The 24,372-nt window shown below is 29.8% G+C and overlaps 1 protein-coding gene across 6 annotated transcripts in view; it reads left to right on the top strand.

Annotated features, from left to right (window-relative positions):
* The window catches only part of LOC126857016 (octopamine receptor beta-3R-like), a 66,104-nt gene that overhangs the window by 34,806 nt on the left and 6,926 nt on the right, over nucleotides 1–24,372 (top strand). For 4 of the 6 annotated variants that reach the window (XM_050606083.1, XM_050606084.1, XM_050606082.1 and 1 more), the window contains exon 4: nucleotides 22,597–22,708. In XM_050606083.1, the coding sequence (XP_050462040.1) occupies nucleotides 22,597–22,708 (112 nt within the window). Of the gene's footprint in view, nucleotides 1–1,246; nucleotides 1,612–6,367; nucleotides 7,190–9,560; nucleotides 9,868–22,596; nucleotides 22,709–24,372 lie in introns of those variants that run through there. The other 2 variants (XM_050606085.1, XM_050606086.1) reach the window with 2 other exon arrangements.

Below are 24,372 nucleotides of genomic sequence, written 5' to 3' on the forward strand. Positions count from 1 at the left end.
TCCCTTTCGTATTTTGTCGAAAATGTTATTTATTTAATTCATATAAAGTACGCACTTCTCAACATTCAAAATATTAATAGAGTATTATTTTATGATTATATAAATATCGAAAAATATCGCTCAAAGATATTTACTAAATTATATATAATATAAATTATATCAATATTATATAAAATTATTTTCGCATAATTATTTGATCATAAACAAATAAATTAATGCGCCTAAACCAAAAGCAAATAAGTGAAAAAAAATCACATTTTCTGTTATCATTTATGTTTACAATTGCATTTATATGCAATTTAAATGATTTTAATCCGCTATAATAGCGTTATATATTACTCGTAAGTGGTAAAAATAAAATTTGCTAAATATTTCTTAGAAAATCGCGGTCTTCACATTACATAACTAACCATTGATTACATCCTTCTCGTTAATTTTCGCGTTAAGTCGCATATGCGTAAATATTAGCACGGTAAAGATAATATATCCCCATGCATATCCAAACTCTAGTACATCTGGTTCTGCGATCATCTTGTATTATTCTGACAATAGAATTGTTTGGAGAAGTCACTAGTGAAAACAATGGATTCATTAATTTTGCTTGCATTTCTCTATCACCATCTCTTTCTTCCTCCACTTTTGATATATTAATCAAACTCCAACACAATAATAGAAATTAAATAATTTTCAGCTTGCAATTGTTGCGTGTATTCGAATTTCTAAATAGAATTAATTTAATAGAATAAAATGTTTCAAAATTTGAAAGACGAAGTTATTATATTATTTCTTTGTCTCATATATATATATATATATATATATATATATATATATATATAAAAGAATTTCAATATTATCTAAATATATGTGCACTAAATTGAAGAATCAAATAAAAATTAATATGTCACACTTGCATTGTAAAAACTTTGTATAAAATTGTATGATATAAAATAATTTTTTCATATTATTCATATTTTATATTGTTTCGCATGACATGTACGCACACGTATATATTTTTATTTTATCTAAATGTGTTATAGTCGAAGGTTAAATTAGCATTCCATATTCGTATCTCTTCATCTACATTTTGGAGCGCGACAAAGGGCGCGGTACCATGCGAAAAAAGGAAGAGAGAGGTAAAGAGAAAGAGCGAGTAAGAAAAAGGAGAGAGAGAGAGAGAGAGAGAGGGAGAGAAACACGGCGCCGTGGCGTACGTCGCGACGCTCAGTCTACCGGCGTCGTCCGAACATGTACGATCCGTCAACGCGTTACTACTCGACGACGACGACGCTGCCGCGTGAAATCGCCGTCGACGACGGCGACGACGACGAAAAGGACGACGACAGTCTCGCGACCTTGCCCGCGAAACATCGATCTGACAACATATCGCGGATTAGAGCGGAACGCCGCCGTCCTAGAGACCGGTTCTACCAACGCCGACTTATTAGCGGTTAAATATAGTTTAACCCTTTATGGAACAGTGATCGCTATATAAATCATTGCTCGTGAAAGACTTGAGAAAAATATCTGATCTGAACACAGGGACAGTGACATTGAAGATTAAGAATCAATAGTTTGCATAGTAGAATAGAAGTTGTAGTGAAAAATTTAATGGTAAAAAAAAAAAAATAAGCAATTCTCTTTAAGCAGAGATGGAAAATTTTATTTTATTTGCATCGCTTATTTATTATGTTATATATTTTGTTCTCAGATTACTTCTATATTAATCGCATAAAATAATGATGCCATAAATTAACAGCAAGAAGTCTTAATCAGTTAAAATTTAAATTAAATTTTTTTTTTTTTAATTAATTAAGAATATAAATTATTCAAAATTTAATCACGCATCTTATCCACAATTATATTATTTCATTTGATTTTAATATCTTCACTGCTGAACGCATATAATCACGTTTACTTAGGTGATAAATAATATTGATTATTATACGGAATACAATGTAAAATAAAACATAATAATAATATTTCATTAACTGGGACTAATGACCGACATCCTAGACTGCGTCGAGATCGCGAGTGCAAAGATTGTGGCTTCACTCTAAACCGCTGAAAGTGAAAGGAATTATTGTCTTTTAATTATTTAAACTGTAAGATTATCTCAACTGTAAGAGTGACATGAGCAATTGCTTCACCCTTTATGACACAATCGGTGTCGAGTTGATTCGTGACATCGATAACGATTATCCAGAAGCTATTATGAAACTTCGCGAGGGTGGTTAGAAGCGTGGCGAACTCGCCGCGGGGGCGCCTGCGCTTCCCCTTTTCCCATCCCTTACGGCGTCCTTAGACGCAGTTACTTGGTACTCGGAGTAACGTCCAGACGCGCTTTTAATTTCTTCATGTCTCCGAGATTAATAGACGAAAAGTGGCAGATAAGTAACGAATGATAAACTACCGTTTTTTATCCTTCCTTTATATTGATGAAATCTATCGTAGCGAGATCGAGATAAATTTCTATGCATTTTTAAACTATCTACGAAATGTTGATTATGATACTTTAACAATCATATAAAATTTTTTGTCCATATTACACGCAGTTAACGAAATAAACTTCATTCTTTGAAGCTAACAATAGTTGGTGAAAATATTAGTATATAGTATTTATAGCAGTAGGATTGTATTAATATTTCTTTCGCGAAATTTCTCTTTATGATAGCATTATGATAATTAACATTTTAACTCGTATGTTTTCTTGAAACTATTTTTATTCTATCGATAACACTGACACTATTACTAATGTTAATTTTCTTGACGTATTTAATTCTTATAAAATGAAAAAAATCTGAATTTAATATTTTTTATAAAAATTCATATAACTTTTAAGATATTTTTTGTTGTGTCTCGTAGATTTAAAAAACAAAATTAAATTTCAAAATTCATATTTCTTTCTAAAAAAAGCACTTTAAGTGGTTTGGAAGTGAACTCTTCAATTCTGAGTGTCTTGGCCGCAGTTCAATCGTCATTCCTATTTACGTTTAGACGAATTGGCACTCAAAGTGAAAACTTCGTATTTCAGTATGACTGATGTATGAAATGACACGATAAGTTAAATCGGAAATATATTCTTATTGTAACTAAAGACAGTTAATTCTGTATAGTAACCTCTTTGACGTCGATTATTTATTTTCCAGGCTCTCAAAATTGTTAAATAATCGCTTAATTTTTTTTAGAACATTGGCGATTCATCGGTAAAACTTTCTCAATAATAAAAATCTCGCTGGATACAAATTATGTAAACAATATGTAAACAAAAAAATAATATAAATGAGATAAAAAAAAATGTCTTATAAAGAAGAGAACAAAAAAAATTTTGTAAGATAAATTAAAGAGATATAGCAGTTTAAAGAATATAACTTATATTGATTTATTTAAAATATAATAATAAACATATAATTAATTTTAAATATGATAATAAATATATTAATGATAGAAAACTATTAACAAATTTTATTTTTGAGTTTTTTTGCTAATGCTACAAGAATATATATATATATAAAATTTATAAAAAATGTATTTTATAAGTGATATATATATATATATATATATATATATATATATATATATATATATATACACACACCACATTTAACAGTGACATTTTTTTATCAAATAATCTGTCAAGTGAGGAACATGCACGCACAATATTCGACAATCTTGTCGACAATCGAATCGTCGATGACATCACACTTTTCAATCTCTGAAAAGAAGAAATCTAATGACAAATTGACAGGTAAAGCACGAATCTGTCGATTCTTTCGAAACTTTGTTTGCTTCAATGTTGCCTCGGCTGCGAGTGGACGAAGGAATCAATTCTGTCATTCGTCAATCGAAAGGTTAACTTAAAGCCACATCTATGCATTAAATAAATTAACTAGAAAATATATTACAAGAAAATTATGCCAATGACAATCGAAGATAAAAAACAACAGTGTTAAACAATATCAAATATAAATAAATAATAGAAAAATGTAAATACTCTTTTGGTCTAATCTCGCACAATCAAAGAAAAAATCCATTTATATATTTTTATTGAAAATTATAAAATTTTTAATCTCGAATATAGAGTATAATCTCGAACGTAGAGTATTAATTGGTAAATTAAAAGAGTAAATTATAATAATAATTTTATAACTCGTCAAAATAAAAGAATTTGAAGATTTTTATTCGCGTGTTTTCAAATATTTAATATCTGCGTCCTATTTCTTTCTCTTTCTGCCACCTTTCATACTTTAATTTTTAAATCAAAATTGCTGGAAGATAATGATGTTCTTAAAACACAGAATCTAAATTATCGTTAAAATCTAATTATCGTTAACTTTCTTAGTCATTATTATGAGCAGTAGAGAAGGGACACGTTTCATGTGTACATATTATGTATGCAAAATATCTAATATGGAAGAACTAGAGCCGTGTTTATGAATATTGCAATATGTAAATCCAGGCTTTTCTTGAACTTGCTCTATTATCCTAACTTCTGCTTATCTTGACCTCTTCGGTTACCTCACTTCATCGTTTCGCGTTTCCATCCGTCACAAGGAGACCAAATATTCGCGCAGACCGCGTTATTAATGTTTAATAAGGAAATATCTCTCCCAAGAGTTGCCACGAAACTCGAGACACGATTCTCCTTGATAGGGAAGCGACGCCCAATTTACACCCAAACAAGAAAGCTATAGTTTAAATTTTATTATTATGAAAAATCTTCGCAACCGCATCACTACAAAAAAATTATCATATATATAAATTTTATCATAATTAGTAATTTGTCTTAATTTGATTAGTAATATATTGGATATTAGATATTGCATGCAACTTACAATTAGTTTCGTCCTGACGAAACCGCGGATGCGCGATTACGTTAAATCGGCTTTCGAAATTGCAGTAATTGCTTGAGGACCCTCGTTGCGCTCAAGTTGTCTTCCTAATATTGAGGAAGTTTCACGAGAGGGAATCACGCCGATATATGTCATCGATGTCTCCGTCAATTTCATCATAAACGTTAGCGAACTTTCAGCGATTAGCAAATGACACTCTTCGAATTTCCAACAAAAATTTGATATATTGCTTAATTAGCCGCAGGTTATTAACTTTGCTACAAAGTTTTAAGCTGCTTTTACGCGCTCTTATGAAGTGGAATGTCTAAAAGAATATATTTCAATTTTTCTACTGCTTCTCGTTGATATCAATTTTTAATATATTACATATTTTAATATTAGCTGTTTAATATCAGCGTATTATAAGTATTCGTTAAAAAATAGAAAAAAGAAAATGGAATAATAAAAAAATACAAAATTTAATGTTAAATTTTAAAAATAAGATATTAATTATATTGAAATTGAACATTATTTTAATATTGAATTTGATTAATAATGTAGCATTTAGATTGTTTTATGTAATATAAATCATTGATATATTTTAATCGAAAAATAGAATATCAATATGCCGATAAAAATAAGTTTAATGGAAAAATTCGTTGTAAGGATTCGTAAATATGTCAATAATAGGATTCATACATCGAATCTTAAATTCACGATTCATCGATCTGCCGCTAAAAGAGCCGGAAGAAACCCTAAATTATACGTTTGTAATCATGAATATAAAACGGAGCGGTACCAAGAAAGCGAAGGAGAAATCGTTGATGGGACGTTTTCGTCGTCATAACGATCGTGTCTCGCCGTTAATAATACAGTCAGATGTATTTACAGATAATACACTCGCAAGGGCCACATGTGGCATATATAACGACCGACGTATATGACTCGTACGATTGTAATTTCTACTATCACGATGAGTAGCTCCGAGATGGGGACGAAAGTTTCCGTGAAAAAAGTGCCATTACCCGCATCCACGTGGAATTTATTGCCTCGTTTTTTGCTCCTTTACGATAGATTATCCAACATCGTTTTCATCACATTTTCAGATGTACGAAAAAGAATAATCAAGGATAAAGACAGTTAAAGAGAAACTAATGTATAACATATAACCGTTCATTATTTTGTATTTAATTTTAAAAATTTGGTTCGTTTAGCTTACATATTCCTTTTATCCAGAGAGAATGTCTTTTTTGTTAAGTAATTTGATTAAATTAATGTTTAATCAAATTTCCGCATTTTTATAAAAAAAAAATAAAACAATCAATTTATCTCTTAATTAACTAATATTTCTTTTTTAAATTAAAAAAACAGGTTATTTTTATAGTTTAACAATTAAAGAGCAATAAATGCTTAAATTTCAAAAATGCAAAAAAAATTCGCGAACAATATAAGAATTATAAAAACTTAACTTATTTTAAATGTAAAGTTATGTCGTTTTTCTCTAACTTAAAATTAATTTAAATCACTACCATGGAAAGCGATTGTGATAATTGGTCAACTGGGTCATCACAATGGATAAATATAGTTGAACTTGGAATGACGTTTAAGTGACACTTTTATATATAACATAAAGATTTAATTCGCCTAAAAAATGAGGTGCGATCATGATGAAAAACGATTGTGGAAGGCGACAAACTTGTCAACAGGTCTTCATAAATAGATACTTAACATGATATTGCGACTTCCGGTCTGGGATGGAAGTCAATGAGCCTCCTGACGAGGAGGTAAACCACCCAATAATCAGAATCAACCTTTCTTCAAGCCTCGAGGACGCTTCTCATTTTGAAGACAATCCAGACATTATCGCCGAATCAAGCAATGTCACATTGATCGCCTTCAAAGGCGTCATAATGATTGGCATCATTGTCGCCGCTCTATTAGGCAACGCATTGGTGATCGCAAGTGTCAGGAGACACCGGAAATTACGAGTGCCCACCAATCGCTACGTAGTGTCCTTGGCAATGGCCGATTTTCTAGTGGCAGTGTGCGCTATGACATTCAATGCTTCCGTCGAGCTTTTCGGAGGCAAATGGCTGCTAGGAAGCATTATGTGCGACGTGTGGAATTCGATGGATGTATATTTTAGCACCGCTAGCATCCTTCATCTTTGTTGTATTAGCGTCGATAGATATTACGCGATAGTCAGACCGCTTGAGTATCCGGTCATTATGAGAACTATGACAGTTACTGCTATGCTAAGCAGCGCTTGGATCCTACCAGCCCTTATCAGCTTCATACCCATCTTCATGGGCTGGTATACTACACAGCAGCACCTGGATTTCCGCCGGAAAAATCCGCAGGTAGCGAAGTCCAAAGTAATAATTTGATTTCAGAATTTAAAAGTGAATTTATTCTGATTCCGCAATTATTTTTAATCTTGGTAATAATTGACACACACATCTCGTATCATTCATAAAATTGTTTCTTAAAATTACAATGCTTTATAAACATTTATTATTTTAATTTATAATCAAACTTGGCGAGAAAAAAAAATTTCTATTTTCTAGAAAAATTTTTCTATTTATAAAAATCTCATAGATTTAATTATATTGTTTGACGTAAACTCTCTTTCAATATTGTCTTATTAATCTTTGTCACCAAAGTGCGAACATTGTTCTCCCGCGACTTTGAAATCTAGATTCAATGAAATAGTATATCGAACGGATACAATTCCAAAGCGAATCAAGATATTCGTAAAACGTTTAAAATTTCCTTTATCAAAGTGCTTCTAGTTCTCTGCTTATCGTGCTCTCTCACGAATTATATGAAGTGACATAAAAAAATGATCCCTCTTTTTAATTCCTCTATAATTTTACTTGCACTCCTATCTCATGTTATCCATCTATTTATCACTTTCCTGATCTCATTGTCTGTAAATTTATACTCAATTCATATTCGTGACATTAGCTATTTTATTTAGAAGACATAGGTAACATAGAAAGATTAATATCTGTGTCACAGAGTTTATCAAAAAGTATTTCATAAAAAATTAATAATTCAATGTCAATAATTATTTTCCCAAATACAAATTTTCCACTCGTAGAAATATTTGGCCTTTATCGCAATAATTGAATAATATAAACATTATATAATCCTATAAATGTATTTAAAAAAAAAAAATTTCTAAATAATTTATATGATTTAGTACATATAAAAATTTAGTACATATAAAAATAAAAAGAGATATTTTGTCGTTGATATTTCGTTGTATTTGAAAGTAATATAAAGTGCGATAATATATATAATGCGATTTGTATCAATTATTAAAACTGTAAATTATCAATTTCTATTTGATACAGTTTACCGTCAGAAAACTGCCAACAATAAAACTCATTTATCACAAAACTTTTATTAACTATTATAAGTTACGACGTTCTTTCTCTTGTGATAATTATCGGGATTTGGAATTTCATTAAACTTCAAAAATAGAATCGAACTAATCGCTATAAATTTATCACATACATTTCTGATAAAAATATCTTGTTTTCACAATTGATCTTATTAATGACAGTATTAATATCAGTCTCAACAGGAGGGAAAATCAATTGAGTATCGTAATTTGTGTGTATTTTGCTATTATTTTCTTGGTATCAATGTAGTTATTTGCAACATTCTTTATATAATAAAAATAAAAATATCAATTTTGAATTTAATAAATTCCCAAACAAATTAATTTTAATATTTATTGTATTCTCTCTCAAATAATATATTTTATGATTGAATTCTCTCGTTATTTTGTATTGTATTATTATATCCTTGACTGGCATCAATGTAGTTATTTAGATTGCCCTTTGTAATAAAAATGTCAATCTAAAATTTAATAAATTTTCAAATATAACATCAAATTAATTGTTACATTTATCTTCACTTCAATTAAAATATTTTTATAACCGAGTTTTCATAATTCCAATCGTCATGAAAATTGTAGGTGTTCAGCTAATATTGACCATTTAATTATAAAGAAATTAATTTACATATAATTTTATATTCTGCTAATACCATGTTATTTTTAAAAGACAATTATATAAAAGTCAATAAAAATCAATTACGTTTGAAAAATGGATGTTATTTTTAAAGTCTTTATAATAATTGATTGTGTATAATTAGCGTGAGTTATGTCATACTTTGAAAAAAAAGGCAATTTATTAACGTTGGAGTTTCAGTGATAAATCAGCTGCGGCGTCGTGGCTAAAAACCATGAGAAATTTGAGAATTTTAAAAAGAAAAGATAAATCGCACGCGATATGAAGAAAAACAGGAGAGAGAGAAGCATATCCTCTTAAATTTCATCATAAAAAATTTTCAAATTTGTAACTTTTTAATGGCTTACTTTAGTGATTCTTTAATAGTGCAAATTTAACGATAGTTTATCCATCTTCGATTCGTTTAATCTTGATTTATTAATAATATATGTCAAATCTATCAGATTTTTTGTCAACTTTTTAACAATTTTTGAGAGAATTGATTTTACGCAGAACTCCTTTAGATTTCATATTTCATAGAATCCAAAATTATTTAGAAATATCTCTAAAAATGCTGTTTTTGGTTTTGTAAAATCCATTTTGGATAGTTTATATATATAATTCAGGAAAGCAACTCCGACATATAACTCCTACATATTAAATATAATTCTTCCGCGCGATTGAAAGCTTTCGGCTTCTGCGATCTTAGATCTGCATGTTCGTGGTGAACCTTCCGTACGCGGTGATCAGTTCCTGCGTGTCCTTCTGGATCCCGGGTATTGTGATGATCGTCATGTACTGCAAGATCTACAAGGAGGCGATCAGGCAAAGGGCGGCCCTCAGTAGGGCGTCCAGCAGCACGATATTGAACAGCGTTCACGTGCGCCGTTCCTCCGGCGGCTCCAGACATCACTCGAGGACGTCGCATCAGCTGTTGCTGCATCCGAGCGATGCTAGCGATTACGGAAGACCGCTCTCTTATAGGGCCTCGGCGGCGGAGCTCAACATCGAGAACGGTGAGTGCGAAAAAGAATCAGCCGGGAAGAAAAAAAAATAAAACAAAATAAAATTAAAAAATAGAAATAAAAAATGTATATAAAATAAAAGATAATATATATATATATATATATATATATATATATATATATATAAAAGATAATGAGTCAATAAAGAGAATATAAGTTATGATATTTGATTATTTAAGAATGTATATATTATTTATTTAATATGTTTTGAGATTCGTAAAATTCAATGTTGAGATATTTATAAAAATATGAGATATAAGTAAATAAAAAAAAATGTAAGATTTTGACGCCAAATCTACACCGAATGTACAGAAAGCATTCATGCGAAAATGGTGTCCCTCAATTATCGGTGAAATTGAGCGGTGGCGAATTCAATTGCGTTTCCCTTCCCATCCATCTCTTGTCCAAAAAGCCTTAATGCACGTTTCAACCGACATACACAAAGCGAAGATTATTACTTTAGCCCGCGGCGATTTCCTTTTTCTCTCGCTATGGTCGATATGTCGAAACCAACCGTGTAATCATCTCGATCCAAGGAGAAATTTCGTTCGAATTTTGTGGCCAAATGACACGCGGTGTAAAACTGCACGGCTATTATGTTGGCCGCGTTAATGATACAAAGAACATTAATGAAACTCTCCTGACACGTGGATTACACCTCCCGTACACATATACATACATGTTTCATTATAACATTTCATTAATGAAGTCTTATTTTTCTTTCATCCGTAGATTTTAAAAACAATTTTAAAGATTTCATTTCAAAAAAATTGTCTAAATTTCATAGCCAAATATTGTTTCTTATCTTTTATGAAAATCTCAAATAACTATAATATATTATAAGATAAAATAATTATAAGAAATACACCTACTATATATAAATGTATATATATTTTACTATTTAAAAAAACAAAAATCTATTAAAAATAGATAAAAAACTGTATATAAAAACTCATATTTTTATTTGAATAATTTAATTTTAAAAAGCTTTGTTAAAATTGCAAAAATTTTTCTAAATGCAATTATATTCTTATATACGACGACATAATATTCATACTGAAACTTTGTAAAAAATATGTTATCAAATCAAACGAAATCAATTTGTTTCCACATTGGATTGAAGATTAAAAGCACCTCTTTATAATTCAACTTAATTCAACCATGACAGAAATATTCAAACACAAACGACAAGTATATGAAGATCGATAAAGCATTTAATTAACCTTTAAATGGTAAATTGTTGGAAACCTCGATAAGCAAGCAATTGTACAAGGCTGTCAGAATCCGATTTTAAGATAAATGCCGCAAATTACATATTAAATCAAGCATGTGCTATTATAAATATAATATACAAAATTTATTTCTAGAAAATATCTTTATCTTGTAAAGTTTTATACATCACAGATTTTATTTTATGAATGTATCCGACACACAATATATCGTATTGATTGATATGCTGTCATTATGGCAAATGCGTTAAAAAGCGATTACATTTAGAAGCGCGAGTTTAGTGTCGAAACGAATTAAGCATCTATATTATTATATACGAGCACAATAACTTGTCCCGATCAACACGATTCACAATGACACCGATGCAGTATTCTGTTCAAAATGCACGTCCCGGCGGATTTTCCCGCTGTTATTTTCTTCACTCTGAAAAAGAGTGACGACAGTTCCGTAAAAGAAAAACAAAAAATCGTGTATATTTTTTGCAACGTTTTATATCTGATCGTGTAGAAAAAAGCGTAGTAAAAATTCACATCACCATGGATTCTCCACAAATGCATTTTGCGATTTGCACGTGGCAAAAATCGCGGTGGAGTTCCGATGGATTTGTTGAATATAAAAACTCGTTGTATATCGTTTACTAAACTAAAAGAGGAATATAACGGTTTCTTAAGATATAAAAATATAATAATTTTTTGTTACATACAAAATTATTAAAAAAAAAAGGAGAAAAAGAAGAAGAGAAAGGGATATGTAGCTACATATGTGAGTATAAAATGTGACATAAAAATTTTTTAATTTTTTGTTGGGTGCACATATTTCGCATTTTTTGGCGGTAGCTCAGATATCTATCTACTGCGTATATCGTGATTTCTGTAGGGTAGTTTTATTTACGATTTGCGATACCGCCTATTATATTGTGAATTTTCGTGACAAGTTTTCCTCGTAATATAAATAAATTATATTGTTCATTTAATAATGACTCTTCTTTCACCGAGTACTGCGCATTTTTGCAACAACGAATAAATACGCGGTAGAATAAAATTAAATAAGAATTTATATAAAATAATGCAAATTTGTAAAAAATTAAATCGCAAATAAAATGATTGTTAAATTATGTTTGCAAAATACAATATATCAAATTCTAAAAATTAAAAAAATCCGCATGTATAAAACAGGAGAAGATGTTTCATATTTGTACAAAATTTTAATAACTTTTGAGGAAGTTAAAAAATTGAAAAATTTTATTAGATTTTTTACATAATAAATATTCCCACATAAGTTTATCTTAATTGCTAAATAACATTTATTCAAAAATTTAAATTCCAATATTTATTCAAAAATTCAAATTCGGCTGTCATCGATTTCGTGAATAATTTCAGTTCGTGAAAAATAAAAAACATGAATGGAAAATTCACAGTTAGAGTAAAATGTTTATCATAAAAATCAAAATAAATCGTCTCCCATTCGGTTTCGCATCCCCTTTAATACTCCCGCGTGATATTATATTTCTCGCAATTCCCGCATCCTCAAAGCAACGTGCTTGAAAGTTCGCGACAGTTCTCTCTCTTCTCTCTCAAGCGGCGTCCAATCGTTTCGCTCGTGAAAATAACGTCGGGAAGTCATGTTTCTAATTCTGACATGTAATCCGTAGAGTAGCGTAGTGAAGCTTACTCGATGTTTGCGAGCCAAGTATGAACACGTCTAGTAATAGATCATGTAATCTAGTAATAGATCATCCCCAGCAATGCATCATGTTATACTCTACATGGCGATAATGCCGATAACATTGGATTAAATATAAAATAATTGTATCTATAAATAATTTTATAAATATATTTTGTAATACATTCTGAATAATAAAATTAATTTTTGTGTAATAATATATAAAAATATTCTAAACAATTTTTGAATTAATAAAATAAAATAAGTAATATCACAAATAATAAAATAAAATTCTATGAAGGAATCTGTAAACTGTACATATGTATTGTACATAAGCTCTCTCTTCTATCTCTTTCTTTATTTTTCATGTGTAAATTTAAATATTTTATCGGAAAGTTCTGTTTTTATAAAAATTGTTCTACAAAAATTCAACGCTTTATAAAAACAGTTACATATTTTTTAAATAAAAAAACTACAAGTTATAAAAATATCTACATAAAATATATAAGTTCTTAACGTAATTTATTTTAATTGTTCAGACAGAAAATGTAAACGGAATACCATAACAGAAAATTGCAACCATAATTGTCGAAAAACTCCCACGCAATGATCTTTTAAAATGACATTCGTTTTTCAAAAGCTTCATTATATGTATTTGCAGTGAAAAATTTTGAATATTTTTTATATTGAAAAGTGGATAAACACGCACAGACTTAAATACCAACATTTTATAAAAGCATCTAAATACATCGTGATATCAAAAGAGAGATATTTCAAAACAATGCCGATTTTACTATATAGAATTTTTGTTATTCAACAACTTTTCCGTTTATCCTCTCTCGAGCGTTTATCGAAATTTTGCTCTTGATTATAAAAGCACGGCTAAAAATTGGCATCGCTCGCAAAATTCATAAAATATCTAACAAAAATATTTCACACCTGTGGCGGTCTCGATTGGACTTCGCGTCTCGTCTCGCTAAAAAAAGTACTGATCCACGAGCAAGATATGGAAATATAAAATATATTAAGCTATCTAATTGTAAACCAAATTATCAGAACATAATAAATTATATATGAAAATTTTGCTAATTTCTGGCTATTTTTTTCTTTTTCTTTCCAAAGTTATTCTTTTATTTCAATTATATAAAAGTTACGAAAGACAACTTAAGCTATCAAGCTATTATAAAAATAATGTGAACAATAAGTCAAAGCAAAAAATATATTATTATATCTGGAAACACATCGATTATTTTACGTGACATCTCCTATGGGGATTATACATATATCGCAAAGACATAAAGCTGCCAGATTGCAAGTAATCTGATTGTACCAGATTGCAATTAATTTATATACGTGTAATGCGTGCACGCGCTACGAATATGAATCACAATAGACATTGTTTCACACTGCAAATCGAGATGATTTCGTAACTCTATCACGATTTGCAGAATTCGCTATACTATAAATTACGTTTTGATTAGAATATTATGCATTGCATGTTTATTACCAAATACTCGCGCGTAAAATTAAAAACCTAAAAAACATTTTTAAACTCAATTTAAATAAAAAAAAATTCAAGAAAATATTTTTTATTTTAGAATATTAAATAGTCATTCATTATATTCAATTTATTGGGTATTTATTATATTTTTTTATTATCATTATTTATTTATATATAAATTTGAGATTTATATTAAAAAAAGATTGTATTATGTATATATTATATTGAAAGATTATTTTTATTATTCTTTAAAGATTTTTAAATGAATAAAATTTTATTAAAGTATCAATTAAAATTATGTATATGCGTGTGTATGCGTGTTTCTCTCATATTTTAATCTGAAGTTTTTAGAGACTTAAAGAGAGATACAATACAATGTTAAAAATTAGAAATTCGATCAAACTTCATTTCGTTTCAACACTTTTAACTTCGAGTATCCTCGCCACCAACTCCATTAAAAGTTCGTTAAGAAGAAGTTCCACGCGAGAGGAAGTCGGCGATAGTTTTTAAAGCTCTCACAAGTTGAGGACTTGAGAATTACCAATTAAGAATCGTAATTGCGACGTAAAGAATTTGCAGTGCATTAAACCATTATCGTGGAATTATTTTCGAACGAGATTAATCGCTTTAATATATATAAATTATCTGAGAAAGCGAAACATCCCCCTTTCAACCCTCTGTGTGACCGCGATATAAGAATCACCGTCCTCTCATCCCTCGCTTTCTCTCTTAGCAGCTCGCTGCTTGAAATTTTGTCCACCTTTCTCCCTCTTTCTTTTCATCTTTCTTCTGCTTTTCCACTTCGCTTTCGTCTCGCTCTCGCAACGCATTCACCAGATATTGAGCGAACGAGTCGCGGGCTGCTACCCCGGACGGGAGGGTGGTGTTCCCGTCGGAGCTGGCTGGCTGGTTGGCAGCCTGCTGCAGTTGCGTTCACTGACCTACCTCAGCCCTCTGCTGGGTCGAGAGATTCAGTCTGTCTTTTTCGCGATGTTGCATTACTCTCCGTTCATCTCATTGTCGATTCATTTACGGGATCGAATCCAACGCAATGAAAAGTAAATCGAAAATAAACAAAAATAAACTCTCTTTGTATTCCATCAAGATCCAATATTAAATCGTCCACTGTTGTTCCTAACGAACTATTGTCTATAGTTTTTAATTAATTAAAAGAGCATTGATATTTTCCTTCCTGGTTTAGTAGAAATTTCTAATCATTTTCAAGTCTACTCCCAAAAACAATAAAACTATAATAAGATATAAAAATAATAAAATTATTAAATTTGACCAAAATAAATAAGTTTTTTAAAGTACTTCTTTATAAAATAAAAACTTATAAAAATATTAATACTATATTCATTCAATAAAGGTATATAAACCTGACATTTTCGTCGGAATAAAATTATTTCAAAAATCTTGAATACATAATAAAAAAGAAATATTTGCCATTGATTTTGCTGAAACACCCTCACCGAATAAATCAAATAAATCTTGGGATCAGCTTCTTATAACTAGTAAAGCTTGAGAACTTTGGCATACTAACTTAGCGCGTAGGAAGCCGTATCCGCAATGAAATTACGTATGTTCCTTGCCAATAAAAAGTCCCATCAATTTAATGCCGGCCATCTAATCGATCAATGCTTATGAAAAATTATAGCATAAAAAATGGCAAGAAAAAATAGACAAAAAAGTGATAGTTCATTTATACGTCATATATCGATCTCCACGAACTTATTCTCATTTAATGAGAAATATTATCGTAATTGTGAAATAATAAAAAATAGGTCTTCTTGCATTTGGACTTGTCTCTGTTAGATTAGAGATTAGAGATTAAAGATTAGACGTTTATCCCGGAGAAAATTGTCCCTATAGCTAATATACTGCCGCGTGGCTTTACTCCGGATTACGGTTTCTCGTTCCGCGAAATGAACAGCGCTGGATCAGCTGCCGTTTTATACGATTCATCATTCCGGACATCCACGAGAAGGGCTCGAATCTTTTTCATTTTCTATTTTACGACTCTCGCGGAGCCATAATGTGTGTCTATCGATGATAAAAGCGTGGCGGTTAAATGAAAAGCTTATTGGCAGGCGAATCGATCGTGAAGTATCGACAGCTTAACGCAATTGTGTCTAGGTGAACTTCAATTTTATGGAAGCAGTCTAGAATAACATGACGAAAATTGTCTTTTGCAAAGGGAATACTGCCAATTTTATATCAATTATTAAAATAGAAAATCTACGTGTCACATTTTTTCGTAAGATATTTTAAAATCACATTTTTCTTATTTTATGAATTTAATTTATTATAAAAGAATAAGATAATTTTATATTCTTAGAAGTACTATTTTTGTGTGTGTTAAAATAGAGATTTAAAAAAACTTTTCGACAGTATTAAAAAAAAAAATATATATCAAAAATTTTATTATATATTTATTATATATCTAATATAGTTTATGTTTCGTAAATTTAATTTTTTTTTTTTTTTTCATAATTTCTCGTTTTCTTTTTCGCTCTCTGTAGTATTCTCTACAGTCCCTTTCTGCAAAAACTACGTTAAGGAATAATTCAAGAAGCTGCTAAGCAGAATGCTATGTATCGTAAATGATTTATGGCTCTTTTTCTGCTGCTAGTCTGTTACATCACGTTTAGAAGTTAGGTAGCAGTTGATTTATGATTCTAATTATTATTTATTTGCTTTCATCCCTTTTTCTAAGACACGGATTTTACCTAATTATTTTAGCACAATTTATATAAAATATAAAATAGTATACATGTATACATATACATACATACTATATATATATATATATATATATATATATATATATATATATAAACTTTATTACATTTTCTTATATATTTAACAACCACAATTTCAATTTTCGATCACATTGTCAAATCACAATTGTAAATTATATTATCGACGATGTCTATTTTAGTTTTTATTTTCTCGAATGCACCTCGAGATCATCCAATCAAATCGATATACAGAACGATGACCTGATTTGCGCCGTAGACCGCACAACACGCCGGCTTCCTCGTATACCTCGTGACCTAATTTTGCGAAAGGCCTTTCAGAGACGTCGACATTTAGCTAAGTACATATCATTCCCGGGTGCGCATGTGTGACGCGATCTGATGCGTGCCTATATACATATGTGTACAGCGGCGTCGGAGATATTGTTGCACCATTAAAGCGGTTATATGGAAGGCAGGGCAGGCGTAGACCGATTTCCGAGGACGGTGCACTTCACTTACATTGCACGTTGCATGCCTATTAACCTCCCCAGCGATATCACGGGGTCGAATCTCGATGCGGATTCGATTGAGAACGCGTTAAACTTCATTTCCCTTCCAAGAACATTATCGCATCTCATTGTTAGAGCTACCAAGTGATTGAATTGTATGATATTGCAATAAGAAATGAAATAATTTATATATATATATATATATATATATATATATATATATATATATTATATATTATTTATTTTATAATAATAATTTAATAACAAAAAGCAACAGAAAAAATATGATAATAATAAGTATGTAATAAAGAGAGAATGTGTAGAGAAATGTATAATTAATAAAAATTTTTCAGTTTGTATTTTTGTATAGAGCTACTAAATATCAGATACTTTTTCTGTACTTCTTATTTTTTACAGCTTGAAATATAAAAAATAAATATATAACGTCATAGGCAAAAAACGAGCACATAAGAGTCTAGCATAGAAAACAGAGCGTAAATAAATAAAAAAAAACCAGAATCTTCATAAAAATAATTCTCCATAAAAAGTCTTCGTAAAAAATAAATTTTTTTCGCTTCACTTATTTAAAAATTTAAAAGCCATATATATATATATATATATATATATATATATATATATAAATATTATTTTTGCATTTTATACATTTATCAAACACCGGAAACTTTTAAAAGTATATATAGAGTTCCAATACATTATTTTACGTTCTTTTCTCGAAGAAGTCTTTTCTAGAAGTCTTTTCTAGAGCACAATAGTATCTGACTGTTACGAGAGAGGAAATAATGTCTCGTCGAAACATTCCATTGAGATCTATATCGCATGTTTTGTGTCTCTGTGACGGCAATTCGATATGCAACATCTGTATCAATCTCATCTTCTCGCGAATCACGTCCTCAATAATAGACGCGACTAGAAAGAAGAAACGATTCATTTCACTTAGTTGCGGATGACGCGCAAAATTACTTGAAGCAAAAAAATAAAATGGGATTATTGAAGATAATGACTAACTGATTGTGAGTGGTAGTCTTTATATTTCAGAATATATTTTTTATAACAAGTTTTTATAATCTGGATGGAATATTTTAAATTCGCTTTATAATAATTAAATTTTAATTAAACACCAAACTAAATAAAAATCAATTATATAATTCTTGTATTGTGTTTGTGCATATAATTCTGTTTTGTTAGAAAATATATATTGCAAAGATTTTTTTTTTTTTTTTGAAAAATTACAATTTATCAAAAATAATACATACTTATATCCATAAAAAAATATTATGTTTAAGAATTATTTTGTCTTAACTTTGATACCATTAATTGTGTTATAAAAATAATTGCGTTAGTTTAAATTTATATTTTATTATACATAATATTAAATGAAGTATAGTTCATTCGCTATGATTACGTGTTATCATATTCGATATTGGAGCAAAGTCATTAGGCTTCAATCTAATCAAGATTTTGTCTCCCAAATACTCTTATTTTTATTATTACACATTGACATTTTTGTCGATAAGGTAAAATCGATTCCAGTCTAACAATTGTCATTTTTTGAGATATTGTGTCATAGACTTTTTTAATTACCGTCTGTGTATCTCTATTCATTCTCTGTGCATTCGTCTGTCAGTTAGTGAGAAATGAAACCGATGTAATACTTGACAAGATCCGCAATTTGTAGATGAAAGTGGAGCAACACGGACCATGAGTTTCCGCGAGGTTCAACAAGAACATCTCTTTGCCGCAAGCGAAATTTCGCTTAATAATTCTCTCACGGTGGAATTCTACCGCTGTAATTACATAAGTTTACCATTACGCGATTATACCTCGCTCGGAATGTCCGGAGTTCATGTGGAAAAACGCAACGGGTTATTTTTGTATCAAAGAGCCGACATATAATTCGAGTAGTTGATTTCACGAGATCCATTATTGACTGCAATTTAATTGAATCGAATTATCCACTCTTTACCGTATTATTTGTAATAGAACCGCACATCGCACGACGTACTCTATCGCTCAATGTAGAATTAAAGCGCATTATATTCGGAATAGAATCTTTTTATAAATATTTTCATTAATTTAATTAATTTATTAATATTTTCAACAATTTTATATTATTTAAAAAAATATTAATGCGCTACTATTTCACAATTGTGAAAATTCCAAATGCAGAGATATTATAATTAGAAGAATTAAAAAAGCATTGTCTCAATGCTATTTGCAACAATTTTAATTATAATAAAATTATAATTTAATTGCATTAATATATATAAAATAATGCATCTAATTAAGGACATATAAATATAAATTATAATATATACAAGTAAAAGAAAATAAAAGTAATATTATTTTTGTGAATTTTTTATTTTAGTGTTTATAAAAAAAAAAAAAGACAATAATTGTTCCTACAAAAAGCTTTTTTTTCTACGACAATTTTTATTTAAAAAATTGTACTATTATATCATTGTCTGACATTGTCCTCGCTTGTTGTTATCCATTCGCTTTAAAAAGACGGGGAAGGAGAATTGGGCCACAAAAGCGTTAAAGATATTTCCCTCGAGATACCAAGTAACGAGCACCGTATTAAGACGCAGCTTTAGACTGCGAGATTACGCGATGCGAAATAGGGTCGCGATTGTCTTGCATTCCCGATTGTCCCGCGCGTGCGTGTCCATATACAGGGTAAGCCGTAGCAAGAAAACGAGAGTACTTCATTTGGGGCTTAGAATTAATTTTAAGATATATTTTACATTGCGAGAAATCACGCGGTCTTGTAGACTATTTTTTAAAATTGCCTCTGGTATATCTATCTCTCTCTCTACTGTGAATAAATAATAAAACAGAAAGAAAGATCGCGGATAAACAACTTGATAAAATTAGTCGAATGTACATTGGAGAAAATAAATTTAAAAAAAAAAATTTTTTTTTTTTTTTGCTGCATTAAGAAAAATCTATAAAATAAACATGTAATATAAAAATAAGATAATTAAATATCTTTTTAATATAAATAGATACAAATATATTTTAAATATATATATATATATATTTATAAAAATTATTATAATAATCTAAAATTTCAATCCAAATGATGTATGTCTTTTGCTCTTTATGCTTAATTCTAATGTAATAGCTAAGGATCGGCTTTTAGAATGCATTGATAATGCACTTTCTCGCACGTGCATTCCCTCGCTAAGAGCACCCTGTATGCACGGGTGCTTCTTATATCTTGATAGACGAGTGCATTGATTGCACGAAAGCGCTGAGCATCGATCAACCAACCTAAATCTGCCTCAATGCGCCCGAACACGCGAACCCTTCAGCCTTCTATCCGGACGGACACTCTTCCTTCTATTCCTGTATTATCTAAACAACAACTCTCCTCTCCTCTACCCTCTGAATATAGCTCCACCCGAGTAAATTCGCCCTGTCTGCGGTTTTCGAGGTCCCGCTGCACATCCGCAAAGGTGCTTAGGGATTTGAGATTTCCGTACAAGCTAACGAAACTCTTAAGCTGCCATTGCCCAGTCACTCACGAGTTCGTAAATTGACAAATTCACTCTATTCTGAAGTTTCTGTCAATTTTATTTCAATTATGAGAAAAATTAAACTAAATATAAGCGTATAAAATATACGAAAAATATTCAAAAAAATAAACAAATGCCCCCCCTTTAAATCATTTAAATTGTATATTTTATATAATTGTTTTTTTTTTTAAATAAATATATCTATATTAAATTTTATAAATTACATTTAAATAATAAAAGAAAGAGAGGCTTTTCTCAAATTACATTTTATTAGAGGTACTTTTTCTGCATAAAAATTATTTTCCACTCCTGAGGAGAGAGAACTTTCTCACATAATATTAACGAAGGAGATTAAATGGCAAGTGCATGTTAATAGCTCGTGGAAAAATTTCTGTATATGATGTTCGCGTCACACCGTAGTGCGATTATCGCAGTTGCGAGCTACGATAGCAACGCTCGATGGCACGTTGTGCAAAGTAATTATATCAGAAATTAGATAGGCCAGCTTTTAATGGCTTCCGTGAGAAAATTCTAGGGAGAAACTTGAAGGAGAAAAATCACGATGGTATGAGAGAGTAGTTTTTCATTAAATCTCGCCGTTGAACTCGACGATTAACTTTCGACGACGGGAAATTTTATCATCAATCAATATTTATGCACTTGATTATATTTTTAAATTTATTATAATCAATTCCTTCGCGCCGCAATAGATCAAAATAAGATTAAAAAAAAAATCTTATAAAGAAAATTTTGTAATAATTTTATAATTATATTTTTTTCATTTGCTTTAATTTAAAAAAAAAATGTACGTTGCAGAAATTGAATTATTGTATTTTAATTGAAGTAAATCTGATTGATGTTTATTTTTTGAAATTTTTATCGTTTTGTTAAACTAGAAATTAGGAAAAAAAGAAAAAAAAAGACTAAATATATAAAAATTATAAAAAATTAACCTAATCTTAATATTTCACGTAATCAATAATCAATTTAATTTTGCCAAAATAAATGCGTTGATTTTCATGTAATTAATTAACGATTGAAGGCTATGTGCGCAATTGCGTCATTAATAAGGCAATAGACTTCTGTAGCAGGACGTTGGGCATTACGTTACAAAAGCCATTACAATATTATTATTGTTACTAGCGATCTCTATGTCGGCAGATTCAGATTATTTTATAGCGATCATTATGTAAACAGCGTTACTCTCATCAGAATTATATTAAAATTTAGCAATTCAACATGCCCACGCGCACAGAAACGCAATACATTAATACCCGAGCTTTATACTTTGAGATAAATCTGCATTACATGGCACGAATATTTAATGTATAATTACAAATGCAATAATTATCGCACAGGAGGCTATAAGATGTCTGTCGTCCACTCCAAAATCTAGTATAATTGCTTTGTCCTATTTCCTGTGAAATAAATTAAGATTTATGAAGAGAGTTCTGTTTGTTTAATGAATACAATTAATTTAAATTAAATCTCTATCCAAAGCAGCATTGCGAAATAAATTGGTTATTTTTGTGTTTCAGGTACTTCGATACGACAACAAACAAGAAGTTGGCGGGCCGAACATAAAGCCGCAAGAACACTCGGTATAATTATGGGGGCGTTTCTTCTCTGTTGGCTACCGTTCTTTATCTGGTGAGCATCAATTATGAAATAATTCAGTGGGCTAATTTTCTCATTTTTCTTCATAATGTTTCCCAGAAGAAATTCATCGATATAAATTTTTGGATAATTATTTCATTAAGATTTTGCATTATTTCAGATTATCAAAAAATTTCTCGACAAAAATGAAAAGAGAAATTGAAATTACTATAAAATAAATAATATATATATATATATATATATATATATATATATATATATATCTTCCATATGATTAAGTAAAAGATATTTGAAATTTGTAAATATCAATGTACTTCTCTTTAAAAGAGAACAAACCGCAAAACCTCATTGAGCAAAATAGTTTTAGTGGAAATTCACTTGGCGATGCTTTGAAGAATTTTTGCTGCGGAGTTTATGTATCGAATCGTCGTTAAGAACGAGAGCTTTACTGATGTCGAATGTCTAAGGTCAACAAACAGAGAGAGAAAGAGAAGTATAGTCTCGTCCGTCCCATGTTTTATTAATGCAAGCTCAGAAAGTGCATCTCTATGGAGTTTGCCGAGGGCTTACCCTACTCTCTCCGCAAGCTTGCTAGCAGTTTGACTATTTGCTAAGCCTCCGCGCGACCGTAGCAGAATATGAAGATCTTTCTTAGAAAGAGAGACCGGAAAAACCTTATCTGGGAGAGAAAGTTTAAAATAATGAGAAAATATAAAACGCAGAAGAAAGATACTATAGTCCAGGAAACGATAAATTTTTAGAAAATTCACCAATAATCAGATTATCATTGAACAAATAAACTTTGCGGTGAAAAATCTTTTAAAAATTTATTTAAAAAATATAAATAATTAAGATACTTCAATTTTAAATAGAAAGAATTAAGAGAATTTTGCTTTTAATATGTCTATAAAAATGCATTTATAAAAATTCTATTTTTGTAAAATTACATGCTGTTAAAAATTAAATAAAATTGTATTAAGTAAAGAATATTTCTTTTTAATCTGTTAAATTGTTTTAATAAAATCGGTATGGCAAAAATAAATTTAACTGTATCTTTGTAAAGTTATCAAAATGCCACTTTATTTTATTCACGCACTCGAAGCAGTGCTTTGATTCTCGCAAAGTGTAATGTTAATGTTACAGCACATAACAATAAAACATTTTATTGAATACCAAATAACTGATAAATAAATACGCGTGCTTTTTCCTGAAAATCGTGCTCTATATGAAAATAGAGCGAAGCGATACACAGATATATGAATGTGCAACAAGACATCTCCATTTTGCAACTCGGTTTTTATTCATGCAAATGCACAAAGCGCATCACTCTACTGACCTAAAAGCTCGCATTAGTTTCATAGTTCGGCCATTTCCCAAATCGCGTTGTCGACTTTTGAAGGATCGACTCTCTTATCACATGAATAATTACATTTCTGAAAAAAGTGTGAATTTTAGTAAGTCTTTTCAATATTTATTTAATTATTTTTGTATTAAATTGTAAAAAATTATTACGCTTTATTTAGATTCACCAAGATTTTTTTATTTTTGTTTATTATATCTTTTAAAATACAATTGTCCTGGTAGATAATTATTTCTAAGAATTCGAAAATAGAATTAAATATATTAAATAATAAAACAAAAATTTTTTAAATTTTTGAAAAAATGCAACAAAAATTAAAAGCTCTCACTTTAATAAA

Source organism: Cataglyphis hispanica, chromosome 20, assembly GCF_021464435.1.
Source record: "Cataglyphis hispanica isolate Lineage 1 chromosome 20, ULB_Chis1_1.0, whole genome shotgun sequence".
Taxonomy (NCBI): Eukaryota; Metazoa; Arthropoda; class Insecta; order Hymenoptera; family Formicidae; genus Cataglyphis; species Cataglyphis hispanica.